The sequence below is a fragment of the Crocuta crocuta genome, unplaced genomic scaffold (genome assembly GCF_008692635.1).
Source record: "Crocuta crocuta isolate KB4526 unplaced genomic scaffold, BGI_CrCroc_1.0 scaffold149, whole genome shotgun sequence".
Classification (NCBI taxonomy): domain Eukaryota; kingdom Metazoa; phylum Chordata; class Mammalia; order Carnivora; family Hyaenidae; genus Crocuta; species Crocuta crocuta.
Window position 1 is genome coordinate 4,657,870 of NW_027551561.1, and position 13,649 is coordinate 4,671,518.

General features: G+C 52.0%; 1 protein-coding gene across 5 annotated transcripts in view; it reads left to right on the top strand.

Annotated features, from left to right (window-relative positions):
• Window positions 1-13,643, top strand: part of PHF12 (PHD finger protein 12) — a 39,765-nt gene extending 26,122 nt beyond the window's left edge. Inside the window, exons 6-15 of one of the 5 annotated variants that reach the window (XM_077749879.1) lie at window positions 706-838; window positions 2,669-2,833; window positions 5,794-5,952; window positions 6,536-7,331; window positions 8,553-8,678; window positions 9,307-9,450; window positions 10,532-10,630; window positions 11,362-11,444; window positions 11,991-12,129; window positions 12,461-13,643. In XM_077749879.1, coding sequence (XP_077606005.1) covers window positions 706-838; window positions 2,669-2,833; window positions 5,794-5,952; window positions 6,536-7,331; window positions 8,553-8,678; window positions 9,307-9,450; window positions 10,532-10,630; window positions 11,362-11,444; window positions 11,991-12,129; window positions 12,461-12,804 — 2,188 coding nt within the window. In that variant the 3' untranslated portion in view covers window positions 12,805-13,643. Of the gene's footprint in view, window positions 1-705; window positions 839-2,668; window positions 2,834-5,793; window positions 5,953-6,535; window positions 7,332-8,552; window positions 8,679-9,306; window positions 9,505-10,531; window positions 10,631-11,361; window positions 11,445-11,937; window positions 12,427-12,460 lie in introns of those variants that run through there. The other 4 variants (XM_077749877.1, XM_077749875.1, XM_077749876.1 and 1 more) reach the window with 4 other exon arrangements.
• Window positions 13,644-13,649: the final 6 nt, after the last annotated feature.

The following is a 13,649-nucleotide window of genomic DNA, read 5'->3' on the forward strand; positions in this document are numbered from 1 at the left end:
AGAAAGGCAGGATAGCAGGAGAAAATAGCCATCAAATAGAAATGTTCCAAAAGAAAGAAAGAGCTGGTTTGCAACAAAAGCTATAGGGAACCAGATAGTAGGGCAGAAAGAACCCTGAGCCAGGCCCAGACTGAGGCTCCAGTGCCTGTCAGGGACCGAAGCAGTGTCGTAGTTATTTGCTGAAGCCCCTCCCTTAAACCGTGCATACACGAATACATTACAGAATCCTTTCCCCACACAGCTCTCCCTGTGTCATTGTTGCTGGGTGCTTCACGCAGAAGAGAAGCCTTTTCTTGCTGTAGTATAAGACTCTAGAAACAACAGCTAGAGATTTTTTTTTCTTTTTTTTAATGAGGTAGTTACTTTCTTTTAAGGAGGAGAGAGATCAGAGCAGAGTTGGCTGTCTTCCCCCTGTGGGCACTGAGCATTGATCATTCCTGCCCTGACAGCCACTTTAGCTATACTCCAAATAAACATTCACTTCCCCACAAGACACATTCCTCTTAGAAGAGAGAATAATGGAGAGCCTGGTGGTAGCCCCCAACTTCATCCATCTTCCTAATCGTGAGTGTAACTGATCACCAGGGGAGGAGGCCCTGGGAGAACATCGTGAGGATTGAGGAGGAGAGCCTGTAGCACAGGGCAGAGCTGGTTTGAATTCTCTCCCGTGTTGCCACAGAAATGGCCTACATCTCTTTCTTCCAGGAGCTGCCGTGTGGCCCCTCTCATCCAGTGTGACTATTGCCCCCTCCTGTTCCACATGGACTGCCTCGAGCCACCACTCACTGCCATGCCCCTGGGCAGATGGATGTGTCCGAATCACATCGAACATGTGGTGGTAAGTACAGCATTGTCCCTTCGGTCCTCTCTGGGCACAGCTGGGGCGTGGCCTGATTCAGTAGGAAGCATAGTAAGGTCAGCTTTGTGCCAGAGTTCACTGCATAATCTCTCAGCTGTGGATTTCTGCAGACCGTCCTCCCCAGTTCCAATCATCTTGACATGCCTCAGCTGTGCGTTTTGCATTTTCCCCACAATGCCTTGTTTTAGCTGTACAGGCAGACTTGGCTGTTTACACATAAATTTCTTCCACAGCGAATTGAGCAGTTGATGTTATAGCCACGAAGGGGAGTGTATTTGATCCACCTCGTGGGAAGATGCCCTCATGGTAGTTGCCTCTGTATTTTCCTGCCTCTTATTTTTAGAGGGAGCAAACTAAGAAATTCTAAAACATTTATTCTCATATCTCAGAAATGACAGGCAGTCAACTCCCAGTAACTCGGGAGAATTGAAGAACTGACATGGATGACACTGTTCCAGACAGTCAGCCATATTAGCCGTATTGAACGCTAACGTGTCCTAGCCACCACACGAGGGTCTTCCCTTTCTCTTTAGTGTTTGACACTCACCCCCCCACCCCCAATCACAGTACATAACAGGTATTCAGTAAGTTGTTGAATGAATGAATGGTGTGAGGGTCCTTTTATCTTTATCTCCCAGGAGTCTTGGGTACATTTTCCAGATGCTTCCTGGGGCTAAAACAGAACCATAGTTTGCTATCTCCAAAAGAGGCTTAGGCTTAGGCCACTTCCTGCTGGGCACTAAGATCAGTCATTTACAAGGTTGAACGGGTGAGGGCTTCAGAAGAGCAGCTCCCTTCTATGAGCAGCCTTTCGAGATTAAAAAGATTATTGCTTAAGACATCGTCTATGAGATGGTAATGACCACAGAATGTCTCTTGGCCCTCAGCGTGATAGCGTGCTCCTCACGTTGCCTTGAGGAGCCGCGGATATAGACTGACACACATGGGGCCAGAGCATTTGCTTTGGCCTTTTCATTTGGCTAACACTGCTCGGAAAGGTTTACGTAGGGGGAAGCTTCTCTCCAAGCTCAGTTATGGGTGTTTCATTTGCCTCCTGCTAAACCAGAAAAAAATGGACTATATCGGGTTGTGCCCAAATATGAATCTTAAAGAGCAGCTTTCCAACAGATGAAAAATGTATAGAAGGCCAGACACAGAAAAGGAAAAGTGACATCGTTTTTATATGCCTTCTGTATGCTGCTGCACAAAATTCTTTTCTTCCTTCCCTTTGGCCTCTTAGAGCAGCCCAGGTTTCCCTCCTCCTCTGGAGCAGGACTGTGATATCCAGACGGGTTCCACTAAAGTTCCCTGGCGTGTTGGAAGAGGAATAGAGTAGGGCCCTCGGGATTCTGGTGCTGATCCCTGCTGTTAGCCAAGCTCCTATATAGGAAACCGTCCTGCTTCCTGTGGGAACGAGCGCCTTGCTAGAAAGGGAGTCTGGGTCTCGAGGGCCAAGGCCCTCACATCCTCTGAAACCTGTGCTCTGTTTGAGTACGCTGGCAAGAGGTGGTCTGTGCTGTCAGGCTGGATTTGAAGGGCACTTCTTGGCTAATTTCCTATTTCCTGTCCCCTTCAAGCCTCTCTAGGGAATAGGAACATACCAGCTCTCCCTTGCTAGACCAGGTAGGGCTGAGGGAGAAAGTCTTACCGTGTTCCCTGGCCCTCTGACAGGGGTGTTAACAAGCACCAGCCCCTGACAGAAGGAACCTATTTGGCCAAGGGGTTCTATTTTTCAGTCCTAGAGAATAGGTAGTTGGGAGGGGATGCCTTTGGAGGGTCAGTGTAAGAGTGTGACTGCTTTGTCCCTAGCTGAACCAGAAGAATATGACGCTGAGCAATCGGTGCCAGGTGTTTGACCGTTTCCAGGACACCATTTCGCAGCATGTGGTCAAAGTGGACTTCCTGAACCGAATCCACAAGAAGCACCCTCCTAACCGCCGAGTGCTCCAGTCAGTCAAAAGAAGAAGCTTGAAGGTGAGTCCCAACCTGGAGCCGGCAGGAGAGTGGGCTCTGATTGCCTTCGTGGGATAGACAGGACTGTGGTCCCAAATTGACAGATAGGGAGACTGAAGCTCTTAGCTCTGTCTGTGGTGCCTCAACAAGCAGTGGATGTGACCGTACATTCTCACACTTGACGACAGTGGTCAGAATTATGAAGGCCAAACCCCAAACTCTGCAAGTCACCTGTTCTTCCGATACGTGCTCGTTAGCCCCTTCCGCCAAACGGATGTGCTCTGCTCTTGCCACCCCTCGCCTGGTACTCATGCTTTCTCTTCCTGGGAGGGGGCCCCTTGCCAGGAGCTGTTGAGTGGGGTGAGGTGGGGTGACAAAGCAGAGAAACACGTGGAAAGGGAGGAGCTGTCCCAGCTGAGAAACTTAAGAGGAAAATGCCTAAAGGAGAGTTAAGTCTGTTTTTCCAAGCTGCTGGTAATATATAACAAATGTTCCAAATTGTGGCCTTGCTGTAATAATACCTAGCATTCGTGTACACGCTTGCAGTTGCTAAAGTGTGTCTGCTGCGATCAACAGAAAAAATTTCTTTATTGAAAAGCATTTGGGGGTGTTGAGGCAGTTTCTCAAAAGTCATTCAGTTCCCTCATTCATTTAACCTAGAGAGCCCAACACCGTGGACCCACGTAGAAGCTTGATTTTTCTCTTTTCGAAATAATCCCATACACGGGCAGTGCTATGTGCCAGTGGGGACCAGCAGTTCTCCAGTGTGGCCACTTGGTGGCAGCCATACTTCAAATCACTCACCCCACTCCCATCGCTTCCAGTGGATGTCAACGCTAGCAAGCTAGCAAGATGTTAACTGTTGGAAATTGTGTAACAGTGTCTTAACTGTGTAAATATTTATACTTCAATGTAAATACCGGTTTCTAAAATTAAATCAAGGTGTTTTAAGTTGGGGGTATTACAGAGGTGGCATGCCTCATACCTTAGTAAACCAGATCTGAAAGTAACCTAAAATGTGCAATTTACCGTATAGATTTGGAAGAGAGCCTGGTGTCTGGAGTGAATAGTCCCAGGAGGCCTTGAGAAAATTTTGTCCTTTCACAATGCCCCCCCCCCCAAAGGTTTCCCTATTTTTCCCCCCATGTTTATTAATTTATTTTGAGAGAGAGAAACAGCACAAGCAGGGGAGAGGCAGAGACAGGTGAAGGGGTGGAGAGAGAATGCCAAGCAGGCTCTGTACTGTCAGTGCAGAACCCGACACGGGTTTATCTTGTGAGCCATAAGATCGATCATGACCTGAGCTGAAATTAAGAGCCAGATGCTCAACCGACTGAGCCACCCAGGTGCCCCAAGGTTTCTTTATTCTTGAGGAAAATCCAAGGGCACGAGTTGCCTGAAAAGCATTTGTTTTCTTCCAGTGCAGACAGGTGTTTTTGTTGTAGCACGGGGACAGGACCCGTGGGCAGAGAGAGCTGCCTGAGGAGCATTCCATCCTGGACAATTTAAGAGTGAAGTGAGGGCTGTAACAGCCCAGGGCGGTTGTGGGCGGTGCCCAGCTCTGCCCTGAACCATCCCCACCAGTGGTGTAGCGCAGTGCTGCAGTATTGGCTAAGAACTTTGTATTTGTGTCAGGGATTCTTCTTCCTGCTACCCCTTCGCTCTTTGCCCAGGGTGGGCAACCTTAGACTTGCCTGCCACTCCATTCCTCCCCCTCCCATTCCTGGCTGACTTTGGACAAGCCCATGGCACCAGCCACCACTGTTAATGGTGCTGGCTTTCAATTCCATATCTCTTCCCTCTCTCCTCACGTCTAGATTCATATCTGCCTGCCCATCCCACAGACACCTCAGTCTCAACCTGCCCAAGACCAAGTCTTCTGCCTCCAAATCTGCTCTTCCTCTTGTATTTCCGGTTTCAGTGAATGACCACAATCGCCATCCAGTCCCTCAAGCCAAAATTCTGGGAACCATTTTCAGTTCTTCTGTTATCCCCCGTAAGGACTTGGTCACCAAATGTGTTTTCCAAATCCATCAAGTGCTTCCACATCTCTTATGCCTTATATGCTGCTCCCCTACCCTTATTTCCCCATTGTCTGCCTGGAAGTTCTCAACGTCCAAGTCTCAAATACTGCCTTCCTATAAAATCCCCCCTAATCCCGAGTTCGTGTCCCCCAGACAGAAATGAGCAAGTACTCTCCTCCACGTTTTTAGCTCCTTAGCCATGCCTCTATTCTAGGACTCCTTACACTGTATTGTAATGTCTATCTCCCTAACTAGACTGTGAGCTCCTTGAGGGCAGAGCTTAAGTTTTATTCATCTTTGGATCTCTAGGGCGTGGTACAGTGTCCAGATTCAGGAGGTACTCAATAAATGTTGGCTGAATGTATGAATGACTCTTGGCTTGTTGTGTGGCTCTTTCATCCTTACGTGGCGTGATTCAGAATGTGTCTTTTGTCTTTGTACAACAAAGAGGTCTTCAGTTGTTTCATGAGTCATGAATGAATGGACGAAGGAAACTGACATGGACTGAGTGCTTATCACAGGCCAGACTTCATGCTGAGCGTTTCCACTGTGATGTGACCTCCTTTGACTTTTTACCTCTCTGATACGGCTCACTCACCTCCCAAACTTGATGCTGAGCAGTAAGAGCCTGGAGAGCACCACTCTGCAGCTGTGTCCAGTGTCAACCTTACACTTTCATAGGCCAGAGCAATGGTCTCTGGCTTCTACGGGCCATAGACCTTAATGAAGAAGGTGGGGGGGCAGGGGCGCATGCCTGCCGTTTCCAGCTCTGTGCCTTCTGAAGCTAATGCATGTCTGTCTGAGGCACAGAGCAGTTGCAGCCCGCTGAGCCTCCTTGTCTTAGCAGACCCGAGTGCACGATGGTCCCGCGGGCATCAGCACCACAGACAGAAGAGGCAGAATCAACTGGACATGTTGGCACTATCTCCCTCTCCTTCCTCCTTCTATCCCGAACAGGTTCCCGATGCTATAAAATCTCAGTACCAGTTCCCACCCCCTCTCATTGCACCCGCGGCCATTCGGGACGGGGAGCTGATCTGCAATGGGATCCCCGAGGAATCACAGATGCACCTTTTGAACTCTGAGCACTTAGCCACCCAGGCAGAGCAGCAAGAGGTGAGTGAAGGCAGGGCTGGGATTCCAAAGCCAATCTTCCTTCCTTCTCACCACAGCTGTTTTTGGAAGTAGCCTCAGTGCCGTTCCCATCCCCATCTTCTCCAACCCCACCGACCCCCACCCTCACCCTTGGGGCAAGGGTTGCATATTCCAGAGAGAACCTCTCTCTGATATTCTGAGGCAAGTAAAAGAAGTACAGAGTCAACAGAGTCTGCTTCTCCATCCGTCCCCCGTGTGCTGGGAGATGAGCAGATCTGTCTTGCAGAAAGAGACCGGTAGGCCCATAGAGAGATTAGGTGATAGTGCTGGACACACAGCAGTTGCTTAGGGTAACTTGCTGGATATTGGTTCACAAGGTGAGCTCTGCCGACCAGGGTGTTGCCTGCTGAGTGTACCAACAGGTCTTGCTTGGGATTGGAAGTGGAATCCTATCAGAAGTCAAGCACACCTTTTCTGGGCGTTTGCGATGGGACCTTGGAAGCAGTGTGTATCGGCTGTGCTGTATCCCTGGCCGCTGGGGCAGGAAGGACCAGCGCCTCCCAGGCCTCTCACCCTCCTCTCCTCTCCTCTCCTTCCGTTGCAGTGGCTCTGTAGTGTTGTTGCGCTCCAGTGCAGCATATTGAAACATTTATCTGCTAAGCAGATGCCTTCGCATTGGGACTCTGAACAGACAGAGAAGGCTGATATTAAGCCTGTTATTGTGACTGACAGCTCAATCACCACCTCCCTGCAAACAGCTGACAAGGCACCTACACCTTCCCACTGCCCCTTGTCCTGCCCCTCAGGGATTAGCGCCCAGAACTCCCTGAGCTGCTCTCCACCCCCCCAGCCCCCAGCCCTAGAGGACATCAGCTGCAGTTCCTGTGCGGAAAAATCCAAGAAAGCCCCCTGCGGGACTGCCAACGGGCCAGTGAGCACAGAGGCGAAAGCCAATGGCCCACACCTCTGCAGCAGCCCCATCGATTCCACGGACCCCCGGCGACTTCCAGGCGCCAGCACTCCCTTACCAGGCCTCTCCCACCGGCAAGGCTGGCCCCGGCCCCTCACGCCACCAGCAGCTGGGGGGCTTCAGAACCACACCGTCGGCATCATTGTGAAGACAGAGAATGCCACTGGCCCCAGCTCTTGCCCCCAGAGAAGTTTGGTTTCCGTCCCAAGCCTGCCCCCTTCCGTTCCCAGCTCTTGTGCCAGCATCGAGAACACCAGCACTTTGCAAAGAAAGACTGTCCAATCACAGATAGGACCTCCGCTGACAGATTCAAGGCCACTGGGCTCACCCCCAAATGCCACCCGGGTGCTCACTCCCCCCCAAGCAGCAGGAGATGGTATCTTGGCCACAGGAGCCAACCAACGATTCTGCTCACCAGCGCCATCATCAGGTGAGTGCCGCTCAGCCCGGGGGTGATTTGTAGTAATTTCGTGCTCTGCCTGGCAGTTAAACTTCGACACACACTTACATTCCTGTGCTTATTTCAGAGGACTTTGATCTCGGTATTATTCATCCTCCCCCCGTTTCCGTGATAGAGGAGAAAGCATGCATTAACTTGTCCCCCGTTTTATTGGCGGGATCGCCTAGGCTCTGAAAGTTTAAGCGATTTCCTCTAGGTCACCTAGCGAGTCAGTGGCAGGATCAGAACCACGGCTGGGTTTCCTGACTCCACCTTCCCATACCTTTCAGGCCTAGTCTTCTGCTTGTTTTGTTCCGTCACCTTAGAGGAGGCAGCATGCTCTCTGGAGCCCCTGTGGCCAGCCTGAGGCCTAGGTGATGGCCTCCACCCGGTCCAGATTCTCAGACCTCACTCATTCAAAGGAACTCCTGTGATGCCAGGGAAGGCAGGGTTAGAAAGCAGCACTGCCTTTCAGGATAGGCAGAGTGGCATTCCCACGGAGGGTTGTCTGGCCCAGAAGCTCGCCCTTGGGCCACATGCAGAAAGGCGGTCCCCTACACCCATACTTGGCCTAGTGTGGACCTGCTCTCTCAGCTGTCCCCAGTCAGCACTCTGGACCTCGAGATTGCTGACCCCAGCATCTGAACCAGGTTTCAGATGCTGCTGGAACCCCCCGTGGTCTCTCCCGTCTGAACTGAAGCCGGCCTCCTAGTCAGCTGGGAGTCTCGGTAACCAGGTGACTGTGACTTCTCTGCATGGGGGCCCCTGGTCCCAGGATGGCCCCTACCCTCAGGCTCTTTTCCTGTCTCTTTTTACCTCTTAATACCAGCCTGGATAGATCATGCACCCTATGAGTCAAACTTCAGGAGGCAGGAAATCCAGGGCCAGGCACCACTTAGCTGAATGACTAGGGGCAGCAGGGAGGTAGTCCTGGCCCAGAGAACAAAGCCACGCTGCCACAGTTCCCAGAGCAGTAGGTTGCACTGGTTCTCCGTGCTCTGGAGACTCCTGCGTGCCCGGGTGCGTTGTCGTTCCATCCGCCCTTCCTCACCACACATTTTTAGCTCTAGGAGTTCCAGAGCCTATGGGGTGAGAATCAAGAAGGGAACATCACCTTGGGTCCGAAATCCAGACCTGTCTCGGCAGTGGGGGATTGGACCGGTGGGTTTCCCTCAGGCGACGTAAGTAACAGTCTTCCTGCTCCGTCCCCAGATGGCAAGGTCAGCCCCGGCACGTTATCCATAGGAAGCGCTTTAACCGTACCCTCTTTCCCAGCCAACTCTACTGCCATGGTGGACCTCACCAACTCACTGCGAGCATTTATGGATGTCAATGGAGGTGAGTGAGCGAGCAGCTGCTGCGTGAAGGCGCTGTCCCTGCGCCGCATTCGAGCTCGGTTCAGAAAGGAACAGAAGGGATGTCTGACCTCCAAGGGCTGGGCATGTGGGTTCAGAAAGAAAGCTCCCTCCCGCCTCTGCCTTCTGCACAGGCTTGTGCACAGAATCAAAGGTGAAGGGAGAGCAGGGCCGAGCTGAACCCGTGAGAAGAGAATTCCTTGAGGCAGAGTAAAAACAGGAGGGCCTTGTTTCCAAAGTCAGGGAGAATGGAGGCAGAGCTTGACCTCTGAAGAGAGGGTGGGTAGAAGATCTAAGCCTCTGTGTCCAGCCTCCAGGCCTCCCCCACAGGCAGGCAGGTGGTTTATCATGCTCTACCTTTCTAGGACCACATACCCTAAAATCAAGCTACCCGCTGCAAGAGGCATCCGCACAGGCCCCACCGGGGCCCGTCTTACTGCAGATGGCCAGTGAGATGCCGAGCTCTAGATCTTTAGACCGCTTTGTCCTGTTCGAGAAAAATCACTTGGCTAGATTTTAGAAATGCTTAACTGTTTGCTCTGTGACCCTCACCTACTTCCACATTCCATTTCCTCCTCAGCTGCTTTTTAATCTTTCTCTTTGGTTAATAGAAATCGAGATAAATATGCTGGACGAGAAGCTGATCAAGTTTCTGGCCTTGCAGAGAATACATCAGCTTTTCCCCTCCCGGGTCCAAGCTTCACCGGGCAGTGTTGGGGCACATCCGCTGGCTTCTGGAGGGCACCACACAGAAGGTGCGCACGCACACACCTGCCGCCCCAGCGCACCATCAGATCTGCCTCCTGCATGTGAGCGGCCGAGGAGTCTCGGCTTTGAATATCTCAGTGTTCCGTGTGGCCCTTTAATGGGCTTAATAAAGCGCTGTGGTTTCTTTTCCCAGAAAGCTGGAGCAAAATGGCACTCACAGCTTTCACGTCAGACTCGGGGAAATCTGTTGTAACTTTCGTGCTTATCCACTTTGAGACACACAAAGCAGCTACGAATGCCTTTGGGTATATGTGGTTTGCTTTCTGCTGAACTCCTTCCAAATATTCGAGTTAAAAAAGTTTTCCAAAAGGGAATTTTTCAAGTGCGAGGTGAGAAGCAAAGTAAGTTAGTTTAGGGGCATCTGGGTGGCTCAGTCAGTAGAGCCTGTGACTCTTGATCTCAGGGTCATGAGTTCAAGCCCCATGTTGGGTGTGGAGCCTGCATTACAAAAAAATATATAAATAAAATAGTAATGATAATAATAAAGTAACATTTGGGCTAGTCTCCTGAACATTTTTCCCAGGACATTAACCACTTTGGATATTCCTTTGAGCATGAACCCTCATTGAGCCTTACTGGTTGAAACTGTATGGTCCCCAGGCCAGCAGCCTTGGCATCACCTGAGAGCTTATTGGAAACGCAGAGCTCAGGCCCCACTTCCGACCCACAGAATCAGAATTTGCGTTTTAACAAGATCTCTAGTTGATTCGTATGCACATTAAAGTTCGAGAAACACTGGTCTGTGCCTACTGTTGTTTTGATTGGGCCTCCTTGTGGTACCATCTGGTATGTCCCCGATACACCAGTCAGCGGCCTAGGAACAAGTACTTTCGTCCTTGAATTCTGTGACCACTCTCAAAGATGGTCCCTCTTACTCCATGTTGGAAATGCGGGGGCGGGGGAGTGTCACCCTGAAGCAGCCCAGTGTCCCGAGGTGAGTTTTGAAAGATGACTCATCTACTGGGACTATTTCCTCTAGGCCGTGAGCCCAAGGTCAGGTTCTGTTGCTTTACGTTTGGGTCCCAGGTTCTGAGTTTCTGACTGAGCCTATCCCTGTTTGTCTTGTAGTGCAAAGAAAGGAGGTACAGGCCCGAGCTGTGTTCTACCCTCTCTTGGGGTTGGGAGGAGCTGTGAACATGTGCTATCGAACCCTCTACATCGGGACAGGTGAGCCAGCCGTGGGGGAAGGGCACCGGCTCCGTTCCACCCTAGCTACTGACACCCCTTCCCGCAGAGGCCAGGGAGCCGTGAGGGAACCCCTCCCTCAGGCTGACTGGCTTAACCCAGCAGATGTCTAGCAGGAGGGGCTAAGAAAGGAGACTGTCAGCTGCTTGTCTTCCCTGGCTTGAGCCCTTTTGCTTTGGGCCCAGCGTGACGTCAGAGAGAGGAGAGCCAGCCGTGATGGCTGCTCAGTGAGGCATTTTAAACAAGCAGATAAAGCCGGAGGAGAGGCACGTGCTTTATCCCTGGAGGTCTTTGCAAAAATGATGGGGCCCACACGCCGTAACCTTTAGTCAGTCCTGTATCTTGTGCAGAGAGACAGTCAAATTAGCCCTTGGCCTAAAAATCTCCTTTTTTTCCAACGATCAAATTATAAACCCCGCGTTGTGCCCTCCTGGAAATAAGCCGCCCTCTTCGGAGTTCACTGGCCCATTCTGGGCAGCAGCCACATGTTCAGAAGAAGATCGGCTGTCAGGCACAGCTGTCCTTCACGAGGGGAGTGGAAAAGACCTCAGTATTTTGTTCAAAACTACAAGGAAGGGGCCCCGAGCTAGCCTCCCCCTAAGGTCTTCCCAGTGCCCGCCCAGAAGCTAACGCCCTGCCCCCCGCCTTCCCCGTGCATGCACCTTACAGTCTGTTCTCTGCCTGCCTTTGCCTCTCCTCCTGCCACCTTGCAGGAGCTGACATGGACGTGTGCCTTACAAACTATGGTCACTGTAACTACGTGTCTGGGAAACACGCCTGCATATTCTATGATGAGGTGAGGGGCGGGGAAGGGCAGGGAAGGGGTGGGAGAGCTCTCCCGGCCACCCACAGGGGGTTTTGTTCAGTACTCTGGGTGAGGGGAAGGGAGGTTGGGGGGGGGGAGTCTTCTTTTCTTCACTTCCTGTCGTTCCTGGAGTAGAAGGGACTTGGTGTGAAAGGGCATCCTGCCGTGGCTACCGCTCCCGTGGAGCGGTGCTGCCATTCCTCCTGAGGTTGGTCACAGGCTGGGCGGGGGCTGGGGGTGGGGGGCGTAGCATAGAAGGACGCCAGGCCCTCTGTGCCCGCGAATAGCATTTCTACAGGAGGCAGACAATAAAGGAGTGGTGGGAGAGCAGGGGGTGCGGGCTGCTAGGAAGGAAGGCTTCCCTGAGGAGGTGAGTCTTGAGCCCCATTCTAAAGAGACAGGGAAGGGGGGCTTGACCGGGGAACAAAGAGACCTCCCCGGGGAGAGCAGCACAGCCTTCTCCATGTGTCCTCTCTCCCCCTAGCCCCAGGCCCCACGCAGCAGACCACACATCTTATCTTCCCTCCTCCTCCTCAGAATACCAAACATTATGAGCTGTTAAACTACAGTGAGCACGGGACAACGGTGGACAATGTGCTGTATTCATGTGACTTCTCTGAGAAGACCCCGCCAACCCCCCCAAGCAGTATTGTTGCCAAAGTGCAGAGTGTCATCAGTAAGTTGGAGCCTGTGGCCACAAAGCCGGCCAGTTTTGGACATGTTCCCTTCAGGCCCCCGTCAGGGTGGCTCTGGCTTTCTGCCGACGGCCTGCTCTCTTGCCCTCCGGGGCCCGTTGGCCAGGTCCTCCTTGCTCGTGGGCCCAGGGGAACCCCAGAGAAGCGAGCGCTCTGCGCACACCTGCTTGGGGACTTCAGACTCCCCTGGTCCTTTCCAGGGGTCCCTCAGCCCTGGTCACGTGGCAGCTAGAACGGGGAGGCGCAGGGACCCAGCCCCGGCAAGCAGCCTTGGCGGGGTGGTTGGCTGCTGGCTGTGCCTCTCCTCGTGAGGCCCCCCCCCCCCGCNCCGGCACCAGAAACAGGACGAAGAGCCAAGCGAGGAGGCAGCCGTGATGAGCTCCCAGGCCCAGGGGCCGCAGCGGAGACCCTGCAACTGCAAAGCCAGCAGCTCAAGCTTGATCGGGGGCAGTGGGGCCGGCTGGGAGGGCACGGCCTTACTGCACCACGGCAGCTACATCAAGCTGGGCTGCCTGCAGTTTGTCTTCAGCATCACTGAGTTTGCGACCAAACAGCCCAAAGGCGATGGCGGCCTGCTGCAGGATGGGGTCTTGGCCGAGAAGCTGTCTCTCAAGCCCCACCAGGGCCCTGTGCTGCGTTCCAACTCCGTTCCCTAGGACCGGCGGCCACCCCGTCGCCCGCCCATCCGCCCGACCCAAGACTCCTGCAATGCAAAAATGTACACAAACCAAGCCCGGGTTTTTTCTATACTCCACCAGAAACCCTTCGACTACAATCTTTGCATGAAATGAAGAAAACCTTTTGACTGTTTTTTAAAAATCCTTTTTCTTTTCTCAAGTTCTAGGGGGCATTTGCACATATATTTGTACTCAACATTTCATGGGAAAGCGGCAGACCCGAGCCGAGGAACAGCGTGGGCAGGGAGGGGAAGGCCGAGGGTCCGAACCGTTCCCCACCCGCCTCCTGCTCCCTCCCCCTCGCCCGCCGTTGTAAAATAATCAGAAACTTGTTCTATTTTGTGGCAGTGACAATAGTTTTATATTAAAAGAAAAAATACAGTTTTCATACAGCAAAATCTATACAATATCATTGTTTTATTTAATATAAAGATCGCTACCCACCCTACTTCCGTGGTCCCCACCCTCCAAGTTCTTTCCCTTTCTGCAGCGGTTGCACTACAGGTAGCTACTGTGTATTATGGACAAATGAGAAATGAATTCTTTTTCTGGCTGTCCATCTATTTTATTTCAAATAAGGAAAAGTGTATTTGGATTTTGTGTAAATACATCTAGTGATGACATTTTTTCAATGTTTTTAAAAACTGTACAGTACTACATGTGGTAGAGCGTTTTCTTCAAATTGTCTATTGTAGCAAAGACGTTTTTGTCGTAAACCTGTTTCGTCTCCTTTTTTTGTTCTCTTGCCACTTCTCTCCTGTTCCTCCCACCCCGGCTCCCTCCTTTCCCCTGCCCCTCCCCCCTCCCCCCAAATAATACCAATG